At 33.0% G+C, this 15,332-nt stretch overlaps 3 protein-coding genes across 6 annotated transcripts in view; 2 read left to right on the forward strand and 1 right to left on the reverse strand.

The window, feature by feature from the left end:
* The window catches only part of LOC140746484 (ileal sodium/bile acid cotransporter), a 38,191-nt gene extending 35,251 nt beyond the window's left edge, over positions 1–2,940 (forward strand). For all 3 annotated transcript variants that reach the window (XM_073078646.1, XM_073078640.1, XM_073078654.1), the window contains one exon: positions 766–2,940. In XM_073078646.1, coding sequence (XP_072934747.1) covers positions 766–878 — 113 coding nt within the window. In that variant the 3' untranslated portion in view covers positions 879–2,940. The remainder of the gene's footprint in view (positions 1–765) is intronic.
* A 745-nt stretch (positions 2,941–3,685) lies between these two features.
* On the forward strand, positions 3,686–6,083 carry Theg (Testicular haploid expressed gene). The gene is made up of 4 exons (XM_073078665.1): positions 3,686–4,035; positions 4,648–4,903; positions 5,251–5,370; positions 5,647–6,083. The coding sequence occupies exons 1-4, from the start codon at positions 3,833–3,835 to the stop codon at positions 5,737–5,739; spliced, it is 672 nt and encodes a 223-aa protein (XP_072934766.1). The 5' UTR covers positions 3,686–3,832; the 3' UTR covers positions 5,740–6,083.
* A 299-nt stretch (positions 6,084–6,382) lies between these two features.
* Idh3b (isocitrate dehydrogenase [NAD] subunit beta, mitochondrial) lies at positions 6,383–15,133 on the reverse strand. Of its 2 annotated transcripts, none has more exons than XM_073078681.1 (9): positions 14,975–15,133; positions 14,201–14,260; positions 11,818–11,916; positions 10,908–11,024; positions 10,209–10,416; positions 9,234–9,397; positions 7,930–8,139; positions 7,267–7,403; positions 6,383–6,779 (listed from the first exon to the last, which is right to left on the reverse strand). In XM_073078681.1, exons 1-9 carry the CDS (start codon positions 15,014–15,016, stop codon positions 6,683–6,685), a joined length of 1,134 nt encoding a protein of 377 aa, XP_072934782.1. In that variant the 5' UTR covers positions 15,017–15,133; the 3' UTR covers positions 6,383–6,682. The 2 variants fall into 2 exon arrangements, with proteins under 2 accessions (XP_072934782.1, XP_072934773.1); XM_073078672.1 differs by having other exon boundaries at positions 14,168–14,260.
* Positions 15,134–15,332: the final 199 nt, after the last annotated feature.

A 15,332-nucleotide genomic window follows, 5' to 3' on the forward strand; every position in this document is an offset into this window, starting at 1 on the left:
TAGCAATTTTACCAATTTAGATTATATTAATCACAAAATTCTTGTCATTCCTTTATAAAACTCAATTTTGAGAAAACTACAACTAAATAGGCAGTTTTTTTAATGTATGCGATCCAGTAAGGTGGATTAAGGTGCCAAATTGCATGTAGCTTCCTATGCTATTTTCTTCATACTTATCTATTGTTAAATTGTGTCGAAAAAAATATGGCCGTCTGCTTCATTTTGTCTTTGGTATATTTTTTGTGATGGTAATTTAAAATAATCTAAAAAAGCAAAAAACTTATTTTAAAGAAACATGGTTTTGATTACTAAATATAATATTTTAAAAAAATTACTGAGTTTATCAATATAATAGTAATAAATAAAAGACAACAATTAAGAATATCTATTAATTATATTTTTATTAATTTTATGTTTACGTTATCTACACTAATATTATAAAGAGGAAAACTTTGTTTGTGTGTTTGGTTGTAATAAATAGGCTCAAAAACTACTGGACCGATTTTAAAAAATCTTTCACCATTCCAAAGCTACATTATCTACGAGTAACATAGGCTATATTTTATGAATGTATTTGATAAATAGATTTTGAGGTGGTACAAAGTTTGCCAGGTCAGCTAGTTATAAATATAAAGCAAACAGTACAGAAATACAGAAAGCTAGAACCACACTTAGATAATAAATTTTACATTGAATATAAATACGCACAGACAAACTAATCGTTAATAATTTTAGCACAATCTAACACTTGACTAATATTTCCAGCATCGTCAACCGAAACCAACACAAGAAGATGGCGGAAGACCTCACCCCCATACCCGAAACAAGAGAGCCCGACGTCATCGCAACCATTGATGTCAGAAAATAATCCCGCTTAGCGCCGCTGTCGAATCTTTTACGTATTATTTTTTTAATATTTAACGCTAATATAATCTTGTTTGCAAGTTTCCACTGCAATAATTTGATGTCCCGTTTTTTTAAACAATCTATGCAAAGCATAATCAATCTATGAATTTTTGACAATTCATAATAGAAATTGTCAAATTTCGATCTTTGGTAGGTGAAAGGATAGATTGAGTTTTAATAACGGGCGTAAAGGGTAATTTCAAACTGATTCTAAGCTGTTTTTAACGTCAGATTATGTCTAGACGAACAAAGCATTTTTTTTTTAATTTAATTTTAAATACAATTTATCAAACATTATTGCAAAAACCAAGAATAATCTACTAAACTTTATAACAACTTGATTATACAGACAATTCATACATATTCCTCATAAGTAGATGTTATTTTGCAAATATGTAAATTAACTTTTTATTCAAAAATTTGCACACAATCCAATATTTCAAGTACATAAAAGATCTTGACATGCGGCGAATATATTAAAATCTATACAATATTTATTAAGTCAATTATATTTCACTACTTTTGAAGGGATTTATAACAAGTGTTGCTAGGGATTATTTTTAATTAATTCACACTTTACGTTACAGACGTTACACGGAAAAAAGTTAGACCATGTGACGTCACAAATAATTAAATACATTTACAATAAAATACCCATATTTTCCCTTTGCTACTGGTGCCACGGACAGATATCCAGATGCAAAACAAAACTCAACTTCATCGGGAATCGAAGCCGGAAGCTTAAATTGGCGTAGTAAATTGTTAGTGTGACGTCACAACAGACAAACAGAATCATATGTGTAACAAAGACGAGGAGATATCGGAAACTTCGTGTGAAATACTTTAAAAATAATCCCTTTTATATCTGTTTACATATGAAAGTAATACGGTGCTCAATATTTTGGATTATTTCTGAGCAAATATTTTGTTACAACGTTTTGGGATATATTTATGAGCGATTTTCGCTTTTTCAGATAAATTATTGTTTTGATATTTGGCCTTCATATGTTTTGGCTCAACTGTCAATGTTGAATGTAGATTATAAATGACGTTTATAGCAACATTGCAAATGATGAACATTTTTTTTACATTTATATGAAATGACCGACTTTTACAAAAATATAAGGAATATTTTTGGTTTAAATATTTGATATTTTCTCCAAATATTTTTTCTAAAAAACTTTTAATAAATAATCATATATATGACTGTTCATATGTTTATTCATTTGCAATGTTACAGGTAAATTTTGTTAAATTTCACCTATAAAATTTTCGGTCACGTTATACCCATTTATGTTAAAGAGAAAATATTCTTAATTTTCATTTCTATGGGTTTATTTTCAATAATTTAAGAATAACTCGATATGCTTACAACTTAGACTAACACTTAGGCGATTATTGTAATGCTGAGAAATGATAATTTTACATTAAAAAATTAAAAAAGAAATATTTTAATTGACTCATAACACACAGCTGATTCACATACACACATTATACAGTGTGATGCTGTCAATTGCTTGCTTTAAAGTTTTCCTTTTAAAAATGTGTTATTTTTATAATTGCGCATTTTGTCAATATATTTCTCAGCATTTATGTGTTAGTTTATATATTATATATTAGCTTTTTTATTTTTGTCAAAGATATTATATATGTCTAAATAGATTACTTATCTGTGGTAACATACAATATTTATGTACAGATACAAAATTACAACGAAAAATACTGTTATCAGATGACAAGAATTTCACAAGCGCGAAAATTTAAAAATCGAACAAATTTTTGGCGGCTACACTAGATACCCGATATGATATCTATCTAGACATATATAATATCTCTGTTATCATACATACGTAACCATTTAAGGATCTCGGTGACTCTAGAAGTAGAGTTCACATGACTGGTTTTATAGGTGAAACAGATGTGAACTGCAGAATGAGGTTTGCGATGAGATCAGTATTTCGTAAGTTATGGAAGCAATTGTTGATGTATTTATGTGATTAGACGGTGAATAAGGAAATATACATTCATTTTGCATTTTGTGTTTTATTTATTACAGTCTTTCGTATAACTATTGGATACAGATAATATTTTTTTATGTAGGCGCATTCGACATTTCATGCGTAAAATTTATGTACGCTTCTCAGAGAGATTAGAAATATTTACTTTGAGGTCATAGATTAGTAAAGATTACTCACTCCTAACAAGAAAATGTACCCAGTTTTGAGAATTGAAATAGTTGCGTATTAAAAAGTTTTGCCACGACTCCGTGCTAAAATGTCCCTAAAATATTTGAAATAATATCTATTTATTTATTATGTAAATTACGCAGTAAGAGTTATTTATTCTTAAATTTTCTCTAAAAATGTTTTTATTTGTCAATAATTAAAAAAAAAACTTACTAATAAGCCGTTTTTGGCTTCATTCAATTTCAAGGCGGCGAAATATCTTTACTAATCTATGTTTGAGGTACGCAACCGGTTAAAGTTTTTTTTGTTGCGTAAAAGTTGTATCACATTTGTCTATCATGGTATCTCGATTTATAGTCCGCGTAAAACTGCTAGTCCGCTCTCCGTTTGTCGAGGACTGTACCTCTACAAACAAATTAAAGAGTATTAGAAGTGTTAGTACACAGTTGGTAGCTATTTCTGTGGTCTTTGAAAAATAAATTATTCGCAGTTACTATATAGGTATATGACACCAAAGAGAATATAGTAATTTTAATTTAATATTAATACCTCAAATATATTCACGCAATAGAAAAAGATAAGAAAACAAGACGTATACCCGACATTCGAAAGTCAAACAACGTCAATAGACGTCAAAACCACGAACATGGAGAAATAAATCTATAAAAATAAATAAAAATGTAGAAACCGGAATACATCCAAATCCAACATATAACTCTCTGAATAGCTAGCTTTTCAAAATGGGTAAGCTGAAGTTTGATCCCCCCACAAACACGTTTCCATACAAAATACCAAAGAGACTGAACATATTGAGTGTACCGAGGAAGTATATAATCGATACTGGAGAAGGAATGCCTGCGTTAAATCCTCGAGGCATTCGAATGTCGGCGTTAAACGGTCATATATCTGACAGAGTTAATGACGCCTCTTGGCCTTACTTACGGTAAGTAAAACTAATATTGTGCAGTAATTTAAGGAATCCTTAGATGGCTTATTTTATTTATAATTTTCTTGTATATATTTTGTAAATAAGTCCATTTTTAGTTTATATTTAACATTTAATGTATGTTAGTAACTATTCAAGAATATAAAACAGTTACCAATAATAAAACTAACATGTCTACATCAGGAATCCTTGTACTAGGCTAATTAGCGCTACATCCATACTCCTATCCTACACAACATGTATATAATAATACTCTATGCCTACACACCAGTATTATTTTTTTAGTGTCGACTACAGATATCTTTTGGTGTGGACAGTCGTGACCAATTAAAAGTGCGTTTTGCACCCTAGTATTGCCATTTTATAAAAAAAGGGAACATCTAGAATACCGAGTTACTTTTTCGAACTAGCTTAAATTCACAACTAATTTTGTGAATCTTTTACATCATTTTATATTAGCTGTAGTGCTTAAAATATAACAAGCTTGTTATGTGGGGTATTTCCTTACCGTCTTACACTTACGTTCGGTAAAACATGTAACGTTCAACACCTTATAATTATACATTACAATAAGATACAGCTAAAATATCTTATTTATTAAAATTGCAGCCGATTTCTTATAATAAAGAAGATGTACAAGAACAGATTTAGCCAAGAACGTTTAGAGCGCATTGATCGCATGATCGAGGCAGCCAACGCAACTTGTTACTCAAAATTAGCGAACTGTGTACTGGATCTTAAGAAAACAGATACCAAAGAGGTGAAGAAGAAACGCGGCTGGACGGAGAGCGAGTGGAAGAAACACATGGACTACATCAGTCAAATAGCTGGACCTAAAACTGATTTCATGCCACCTCCAATACGAGTTTGTATTCTTTCTTGCGATAGTTTTATTTATTCAGTAGTTGTCAATAATGTTATTTATAATTTATGTAGATTGCAAATAAAGACTAGAAGTTAATAAAAAAATTGTAAAATGCCAACTACAAACCATCTGCCATTAGTGAAATAGTACCACCTTTGAACACTTCAAAAAAATATTCGTATTAACCGACACAGCCACAAGTAATACTTTAATTTTTAAACTAGATGGCGCTGGTTACGGTCAATAGCTAATACATATTTTAAATCGCGCAATTTCGTCACCCGCTTAAAATGATTAAAATAAGCGCGCCAAGAAGTTAATCATTTTAATAAATTGTACTGTTACAGAGAGGACCGTGCAAGCCGCTGGATGAGCTGCTTCCACGTATAAACCGCATTTGCTTCTTTCCTGAGTTCAAAATTTATAAACGTCTATCTAAGGAAGCCTGGTACAGAGATCCAGTTAAGGTAAATGCATCTTTTAACTCTATTATTAGGTATATTGTCTAAGTATATATTATTATGTTTAACAATATTCTGGCAGGGCAAAAATACTTTTTTGGAAAAAATATTAGAATACTCAACTGCAAACATACGTTATAAAATAGGGATAAGTTGCCAATATAATCGTCACTTTGCGTATATTTTACACGCCATACGCCCTCCACCGTAGTAACTTAAAAAAGTTTTAACCGCTTTTACTCTAGTACTTTATTGTTACAAACAATTTTGAAAACATTTCAGGTGCCTCCCAACGCCCTGAAATACGTAATATCGGACCGAGTGAAGAAGTTAGCTGTTCCTAGAGTTATACCACAGCCCGGCGCTTTTGACTAACCATCAACCACCAATCTGTTTCTTCGAGCCTAATACTAAATGACCTGTCTATAATAATTTTAAACATAAATTGCTATATTCGCATAGCTATTTATATATCATATTGTTCCCATAATAATGTATCGTAATGTCATTTAACAATTTCAATCTATAATTACCTATATAATTGAAATTTAATTTTTAATAATTTATATTTTTTTCAGTGACAGTTAATTAAAATGTAAATGGTCATTTAGTGTTGAGTTTGGATATTAATTATAAGCACCAATAAAAAAACAGTAACATTAAAATTGTTTTATTTACATTGGTAACATGTCGAAATAAATAACAAAATGAATACTGTTTTTCAAATTTCATTGGACTACGGTACAGATCACATTAAAAAATAAGTTAAGTAGAAATAAATTATTCTTACAAATTAACTAACTCTAGGAGTTGGGTAATTTTGCTACTTAGATTTTTGGGGACTGACCATAGAAATTATGTATTTTTTATGTAACTTGTAATTATTAGAGTACTTTTTCACTTGACTATTGACAACATAGTAACTTTGTCGATCGTTGAAAGTTTGTGATACAGTACAAATAACCCTGTTGTATTCGCTTACCGACGTGGACTACGCCCAAATCTCACTCCCTTACGGGACTAAACGATTTCTGATTCACATATTTAGTTTTTAAGTTTACTTACGTGTATAGTCTCTGTGAGAATTTGTAAGTAATTTTACGCGATTAATTTTATTTCGTTTGTCATGGAATATACTATAGTGGCGCCTCTAGCGGCGAAACTTTGCACCTTACTTCAGCATCATTATAGAATTCGAATCGGCAAAGTTACAATAATCGCAATATATTGCAGTATTATTAAATCTTGTAAAAGCATTAGGCATTTAAAATGCGATTTTCATAGTTACTATGGTCAGTTGTGATCAGCTGTAGTCAACTCAATGTTCGAGACAGCTAATGATAGCGTAGGTGAAATCTTTGGTGGTAGACTGGCCGCCTAAGTCCTTTGTCCTCACTTTACCGTCGGTTAGAACCCTGGAAGGAAAGTTTGCATTATTATAGGATAGGTAAGTAAACTGCTGCATTGCAGTAGCGATTGTGTGAGTCGTGAGAAATGAAATCTAACAGGTTGCAACACGCAAAAAACTTTATAAAGTTTTTTGCGTGTTGCAGACGAAAGGTCAATATAAAATGTGTTCTCTTATGTATTAAGTTCCATTGTGTGAAATGTACATACATATATTTTATTCAGTGCAAACAAAAAAAAAACAACGAGGAACTTACGGTTCTATTTTATTTTTTAAGTATGGAAAAATTACGCTAATGTTTAATTTATACATATACAAAGATTACTATAATAGACATAATAATGATTACGATACGATTACATATTTTAAAATTTAATTATGATAATATCATCTTTGTGTGCCTGGATGGAAGCATGCGTGTTTGTGTGCATGCGTGTATGTTGTGTGTACACATAAATCTATGTGCACGTGTGTATATGTGTGAGGATACTGACTTGCTAATGGCGTTCTTGATCATCTTGGAGTACGAGTGCAGGTTGACATGCGCCAGCATGTTGGCGGAGCAGAGCAGCATGGCGGTGGGGTTGGCGATGTTCTTGCCCACAGCGCCCGAGAAGATGTGCCGAGCGCCCTGAGAATTGTATAGCGAACGGTGACACATAGTTTCAGTTTTAAGTACAAAATTAGTTCTGAACCCACTTAATATTAAGTTGTCATGGAAACCTATATAATATATTTATTACCGACTCAAATGGAATGGTACTTATTACTGTCCTTAGGAACTAAGTTGAAATGCCTCATTCATTTTGTTTTTTTTTCATATATCTTCTAAATCTGGTAAATGGCAAGACTAAGGATTTTTGTATTAAATCTCTAACCATCAAGCCATCAGCCGTTTATTTATGTATATATGGATAATATTACTTGAAAATCCTATATGTATTTTACATTCTATCCAAGCTGAACCTTATGCCACCCTCGTTTATAATTTAGGAGTAGCAGACGAGCATGCAGCCACGTATGCAGCCCTTCTGACAGTGCGTTGCTACTGCCGCCCATTGACACCCCCAATAAGATTCCTATGTGAAGAACTTAGAACTAAGCTGAAATGCTTCGGAAGATGGATGGTTGATAGATGGCTATCGTCCAAACCTCACCTGTTCAAACACAGCGCACTGGCCACTGTACGAGGCTCCGGCGACCACACCAGCTCCACCTACTAGTCCACTGGCGAGGTTGTCCACGATGTTGCCGTACAGGTTGGGTGTCACCATCACGTCGAACTGGTTCGGGTTGGAGACCATTTGCATTGTGCAGTTGTCTACTATCATCTTCTCGAACTGGATACGGGGGTACAGCTTTGCCATCTGAAATAGGGACATGTTTAAGTAAACATCTAAATATATATAATTCAAAGGTGACTGACTGACATAGTGATCTATCAACGCACAGCCCAAACCATTGGACGGATCGGGCTGAAATTTGGCATGCAGGTAGATGTTATGACGTAGGCATCCGCTAAGAGAGGATTTTGATCAATTCTGCCCCCAAGAGGATAAAATAGGGGATGAAAATATTACTTCGTAACGCGAGCGAAGCCGCGGGCAAAAGCTCGTTAATACTAAAATTTTCAAATGAAATGTCACCCACTCGTGACTAAGCGCGAAGAACTTTATCCTGAAGAATCTTAGCTACAACAACCTCAAAAGGTTTTGAAATGAAATGAATGAAAGGATCTTTCTTGAAAGCAATGTAAAGAGTTTCAAAACTATTCTGCGAGATTGAACATGAAAAGCGCCACTTTTAAAAACTCTAGTGGAAAGAGCTGCATTCTCAAGAACCTACGTTGTGAACTTTTAATAGCGTTAAACTTTTTATAGCTTTTTAATAGCGCTATTCTAAAGCGCATTCCTTTCAAGAACGTCATCTTTTAAGAGCGATAGTTTAAAGAGTAACATTCAGGGTAATAGCTTAAAGAGCGTCATCCCTAAAAATCATTGTCATCAGTGTCATCTTAACAAGCGTTAACTTTCGTCCTTAAGAACTTACGTACCTTAAGAGCTTCATCTTCGAAAACAGAAGCCTGAACACCGTAATTCTTAATAGCGTTATTTTCAAGCGTGGCAGTCTAAAAAGCGTAATCCTCAGCCTTTTTTTATTATATAGGAGTAGCAGACGAGCTGATAGTAAGTAGCTATTACGACCCATGGACCATAATCAACCCTAGTTAGGATTAGATTCCTACATGAGGTCGGCCACAGACGCGCCGCTACCCCTTAGGATTAAATTGGAACGTCTCAGGAATGTTTATCTCCCTTAACACAACTTTCAAAATAGAACACAGCAGCGCTGAAAACTGCCTTTATTAAGCAGAAATAGGTGTGGCGGTGGTGCCGCCGGAGTCGAACAACAGAGTGTTCTTCCACCTTCAAAAACTGGGGCCTGCTTTTATTTAGCCCACCTCCTCACAGCTGCGCAAGAAGAGTCCATCGCCCAACTTCATGATGTTGGCCTTGTGCACCGCGGTCACCTTCTTGCGACCCATCTTCACGGCGTAGTCGAACGCGAACTTCGCGATGCGCTCCGACTTAGCCGCTGTGATGATCTTCAGGCACTCCACCACACCTGTGATATACGAAATTAATAAACAACATAGGTACTTCGAAATGTCTTCAATTGTGACATAAAAATAAAAAAAAATCAAAATAAAAAAATGACATAATATAAAAGAAACCTTTTCTAGTTATGATTATGTCTTATAATATCAATATTTCCAAAAAATCTGCACTTTATTGAATCAGATAACCCTCTTTTTGGTCTCAATGGAGAAAATTAGGAGTTTTCGGAAAATATAAGTAAGCAATAATAAATAATAATTAAATAGATGAAAAAGTTTATGCAATGCAATGTATATATGTGTGAAATAGCTTAATTATGTCATTTTTACATTAAAATATATTTGGATTTATTACAACACAAACGTAAGGAACCCAAACTTAAGTACGTACTTAGACTTACTTAAGTTACATCTAATTAATAACTATAATCTGATAAGACTTTCCACAGTAAGTTGTAAGTAAGGCTTCTAACATAATCTCTTAATCTGTTTTCGCAAAGCGTATTGACACTTATGGCTTATGCATATAGGCTTATGTGTTCACTCAATTCCTATTACAAAAATGTGATTGCTCCAACCATCTCTCAGTCACGTTCCCAGCAGTGAGAGATAAAGACTTTAAAATCCCATTTACCTTTTTACATCTAACGGTTTAAATATTATCTATTTAAACTGTAAATTTCCCTCCATAGTACTTTTTGTATATAGCCCACATTACTCCGTGAACATCACAATGTATAAATGTTGTTAAAACTTTCATAAAATAAGCAGAAAAACTTTATCGCCTAATTCTATCAATACTTTAGTTTCATAACTAACCGGGCACGCTCTCATGCTCCAGAGCAGAGTATTCTCCTTCCGTCTGCTCTCGGATGATGATGCAGTCCACGTCGTTGTGGCGGCACTTGACGTTCGGTAACGACTTCACGTGCACAACGTTAGCGTACAGATCGAGAGCGTTACGCAGCTTCATGTTCAATGTTTGAAGCTCGCCGGTGTGCGAGAAGTCAGGGGTTGCCAAAATACCCTGGGGGTTTGAAATGAAACTCTTTTAATTCTGTTTTGTATTTGATATAACATATATTATTTGGTGTAGCATGTTTGAAGCTTGGTTTTAATGTATTTTTAACCGACTTCTTGTTTTTTTGTGCACTGTACTCAATAGCAATTTACATGTTCATGTTCATCTACCCAAAGAATATCCAGGCTCGATTCCCAGCCAAAAAGACATCTAAATAATGTGTATATGTTTTAGGCATTAATATACGACAAATATCACTAGTTTGGACACTGTCCACCATCTCAAAATTGAATAATTTGTAGTAGACAAAAAGTGACAAATCTTTATGATTGGTAGGCAAAACATTAGATAGATTGGTTATTAATAACAGGCGCAAGACACTCGTCTTTTCAGTTTAGGCTCTAGCCCACTTCATAGGAGAAGTAAAACGTGGACATTTCAAATTTAAAAAAAAAAAACAATGAATGCTCAATGCATGAATTGACTGAATGTTTCACCTTAATGCAGATCTTGTTCCTGGCGATAGAGCTGACCACATCCTCGATGGGCGCGCTGAGCGTGGGGTTCACCTCAGAGAAGAAGAAAGACTCGAAGTCAACCGGGATGCCTGCCGCCTGAAATACAATAAGAAAGAGAACCATAAACTCACTTTCATGCTACTGCTCGATATAACTGATGTTTCTACAATTACTCACCCTAAAACTAATAGTGATTTTTTACATAACTGTTCATGTTAACATATAAATAACATATATTAAGCCATGTACTTAATACATGTATGGGATAGATGTTTTGCATGTTTACAGTTGAAAAGGGTGAGCAAGGGACTTACTTATCAGCAATGTTCCAACTTATTCCTCAACGCGTCTGTAGCCATCCTCAGGTCGAAATATCTATATAATATATATAATATTTTTTTTTTTTTTGTTGAGGGGAAACCTTCAAAAGGTACCCGACAACGTGGGAGCGACGCCGAGTTATGTGGGATTTTTACCGCACTAAAACCCCCCCGGTGGCCGTCCTCTGCGCTGCGCTCCGGGATCTCCAAAGGAACGCAACCGGAGTCCTCTTAGCGCGTTGCCCCGTCGGGCTCCGCCCACGTGAGCTTGACGCTCGCCACACCATCTGGTGTATACGACGGTATGCGACCATACATACCGTCGTCCTTCCCGGGGCCGCTGGCCGGGCGGTTCGAGCTCCCACTCTTGCCGCCCGCAACCCCGGAAGCCCCCTTTTAGTCGCCTCTTACGACAGGCAGGAGATACCGTAGCCCTATTCTAGTCCCGGAACTACAGGGACAAGGTCGAAATATCTAGCGATCATTACAAATGTTCATGCCCAGCAATAGCCACTTACCATGAGCTGAAATCGAGCTTAGCTACTACTATTAATAAAGCGCCAATTTACCTTAAAAACCTCTTGAACAGAGTACACCAGTTCAGGGCCGACGCCATCGCCGGGGATCAGCGTGCACTTGATACGTCCCTCCTTGGTAGCGTTGGGTTGCTATATACAATCAATATTATGTTATAATTCACATGGCAACACTACCACATTAGCAAAATGTGAAGAAAATAGAGATTATTTAATGTGAAATAAACTGAGACAAGTAAAAGATTAAACAAATTAAAAAAACTTTAAAAGAAAATAAGTACATAATACAGATACAGAAGATATACATATAAAAAATGCCAATAAAAAATGTTATAATAAAAAATAAACACCATTTTATCCCTAAAAATAATATTTAAACATTTTTTTATAGACCAAAAAATTACCTTACAGCCAAAAGGAATACCATAATATCATTTAAATACCATAATTTAATTTCAATCTATCTCTTGTGACAATTGACAAAAACCTCAAATGTGAAGTGACCAATTTTCATTTAAATAAAAACAATTAAAACACTTAAAATTAAATTTCAATTATTCATAAGAAATACGATAAATAATACCTACCTTTACCTTTTTACTTATTCGACAAATATACAAACAATTGGACAAGGACATTTGGTTACAGTTAGACAATGCATTTGGACAACACAAAGGCTTACACTGGAGTAAATGTATAGGATACATGCTACAGTTATTTATACATTGTACATATGTAAACTTAATCTTCATAATACTCAACACTATAAATGTACTATATTTTATTAATAATTTGCTCTATGAATATCATGGTTTGTAGCCCGGCCAGATTGGAAATTGATTTTAGATTGGTTTTACTTCTAATGTTTGAGACTTAAGAAAATAAGACTTAAGTCTGAAAATAGAAAGGATTTAAATATTAATAATGCACTTATGCTAATTTTTTATAATAAAATGATCTGTATTAAAAGAATTCAACTAAGAGTCATTATTTATTCTAAAGTTTTATGTCAATTTCGCAAACACTGATATTCAGGCAGTTTAGGGTTCAAATCTCGGATGCACACCTCTGTTTTTTTTAAATGTGCATATTAGAAAAATAAATCAATTGATAAAAATGGGTTTGATCAAAAAACCATATGTTTGTAAATAGTTTCCAATATTCCAAATACTAAATTCAGTTAATTATAGTACATTTACAGCATTGTCTCCAATGTAAATGAAAGGAATTTAAAGACTTTTATGGTTTTACACTATAATAGTTACACCTTATTAATTTCAATGTTGACACCATTTCATGCTACAATAATGTTAAGACCCTAAACCATTCTATTCATTTCATATACATACTATCAATTTTGAATTTCAAATCTGTATAAACATAGTATCTGATGTTTTGTGCAAAGCTTAAAACATTTTCAATGTTATTCAATTTTAAATTTTAACCCAGAAAATAAAATTTAAAAATACCATTAACATGTTGTATGTAAAACAAAAAAAAATATTTTAGAATTTTGAAACACTAATTGTTTAATTAACAGTGGAATAGAATGGCTATTTTTATAATACCATAATGCATGCATATGCAAAAATACACCTTACTCTTTCTTCAGAAGATAAATTAGAAGATGCTGATTAACAAAAAAGACAAGATTATAAAGTAAAAAGTACTTTTTAAAAATATAAATAATTTCTCACTTAATTATTTTGGCACATAAATTTTGAAGAAAATAATTTTAAATCTATATACATTTAAGCCAATTGAAATAAGATTAACATAGTAAACATTAAACATCGAAATATAATATTTGCTTACAAGATATTTTTTTACAAAATACAAAATTTTGAAGTCTTTACAATTTATCTTATGGTATCAAGTTTTCAGAATAACAGCAAAGCAGGATATGGCTCTAAATATTATTCTATCACCAATTTTATGACAATTATGTCAAATTATTTAAAAAAATTAGAATTCTCAAAGATTTGTGATGTCTACCAATCCACATTTTGCAAGTGTGGCGGACTATCATCTCATTCTGAGAAGATCAGTGTTCAGCAGTACAACATTGTGGGGCTTGTGTCAGGTTACTTCTACTAAACCTTTAAAAACCAGATTTCCTTATTAGTGGCCAACCAAAATTGGTTTTTCAGCTAAAATCGAAATCATAACCTCTGTTTTCAACCTAGTTTTAGCCGAAACCAAAACTCTTTTTGACTTTTGAAAATTTATACAATTCTCTGAAATTTGAACATTTACACACTCATACAAGAATTTACCTTCCTTATCGCTCTTATCAAATTATTATGTAGTACTACTTTTGAATCCTGCTTAACTGTCTTCAATAGGAAGGGTATGATAATTAGTGATTTGTTAGTATTCTCACCAGGGTGCTGATGGAGTGAGGCGCAAAACATACGTTTTTGTCCTTATTTATTACTGAAGTTGTGTGCAAACCCTTAGAGATGTGCTGCGAGCCCTGAAAAACACAATTAAAAAGTGACATCAAAATTATAATGTGATATGTCACATTATCAAAATCCTTTACAGATATAATATGAGACATTGCGACATAAGTTACACCAAACCAAAAAGTTATTGAGAAGTGCTTGAGAAATTTATTCAGAAGTTACAATTTTTTGTTATTTTCTGACTAATGGATCATTAGTGTAACACCCTGTATGAGATATTTTTATAGGAATCTTTAGGGTGATATGATTGTCTAATTCAAGAAAATGAAAAACACAAAACTCAATATCAATATAATACTTTATTTTCCTTATAGCACTTGTATATGTTACAATGTACCTAATGGCTATACTACATTTGCATATAACTCATACACATCTGTAGTACATGCAATGATTAATTCAATTGGTCGCAATTTAAGCATTATACACATATAACATCAGTAAGAAGTATACCTAGGCATACTGTAGGTACACTACATACCATATTTTATCACCATCTTTGATCACGTGAGGTTATTTAATATCGAAAAACTACTCTCCGTATTAATCGATTTGAATGCGACGAAATAGATTTTCAAATGCATATCGCATATCAATAAGAAAATATTTTTATTTTGTCTTAAATAACTCGGTATATTGAGACAGAAGTTACGAAACAGTTTTTATTGCGTTTTATATTTTACACAAAAATACCGTTAAAATTACGTAAAGCTGTACCATACCTGCACTAGAGTACGAAGTATATTCCTGCCAATCAGCGACATTATTGGAAAACTATTACAAACCTTTAAAAAAGGTTATTTTTTACACAAAATGTATTTTTGGATCAACCCAGCTTACCCAGCTGACACTGCTGACAGAAGGATTTCTATGGGTTCCTATTCACGTTGCGATCAGACATAAACTGTCACAAGGTAAATGCACAAATATATCGTCAAATAAATATTACGTAAAATTAATTTTAATGAAATTTTAAAAAATACATGATAGAAACTACAATTTTTGTTTATTGGATTGTTTTTTACATTCATGTTACTTTACCAAAAAGTTTATTGAATATTATATGCTTAAAACGGAACG

This window comes from Epargyreus clarus, unplaced genomic scaffold (genome assembly GCF_041222505.1).
Source record: "Epargyreus clarus isolate Ecla_fem2 unplaced genomic scaffold, WU_Ecla_fem_2.2 ptg000002l, whole genome shotgun sequence".
Lineage (NCBI taxonomy): Eukaryota > Metazoa > Arthropoda > Insecta > Lepidoptera > Hesperiidae > Epargyreus > Epargyreus clarus.

Bases quoted from the DNA above. Each gene is read 5' to 3' on its own strand.
- Idh3b (XM_073078672.1), bottom strand. From the start codon at position 15,016: ATGTCGCTGATTGGCAGGAATATACTTCGTACTCTAGTGCAG. The intron at 14,261-14,974 runs GTATGGTACAGC...TGTGTTTTTCAG, and splicing joins TACTTCGTACTCTAGTGCAG to GGCTCGCAGCACATCTCTAA. The intron at 9,398-10,208 runs GTTAGTTATGAA...CGTATATCACAG, and splicing joins GGAGCATGAGAGCGTGCCCG to GTGTGGTGGAGTGCCTGAAG.
- Theg (XM_073078665.1), top strand. From the start codon at position 3,833: ATGGGTAAGCTGAAGTTTGATCCCCCCACAAACACGTTTCCATACAAA. The intron at 4,036-4,647 runs GTAAGTAAAACT...TTAAAATTGCAG, and splicing joins GCCTCTTGGCCTTACTTACG to CCGATTTCTTATAATAAAGA. The intron at 4,904-5,250 runs GTTTGTATTCTT...GTACTGTTACAG, and splicing joins TCATGCCACCTCCAATACGA to AGAGGACCGTGCAAGCCGCT.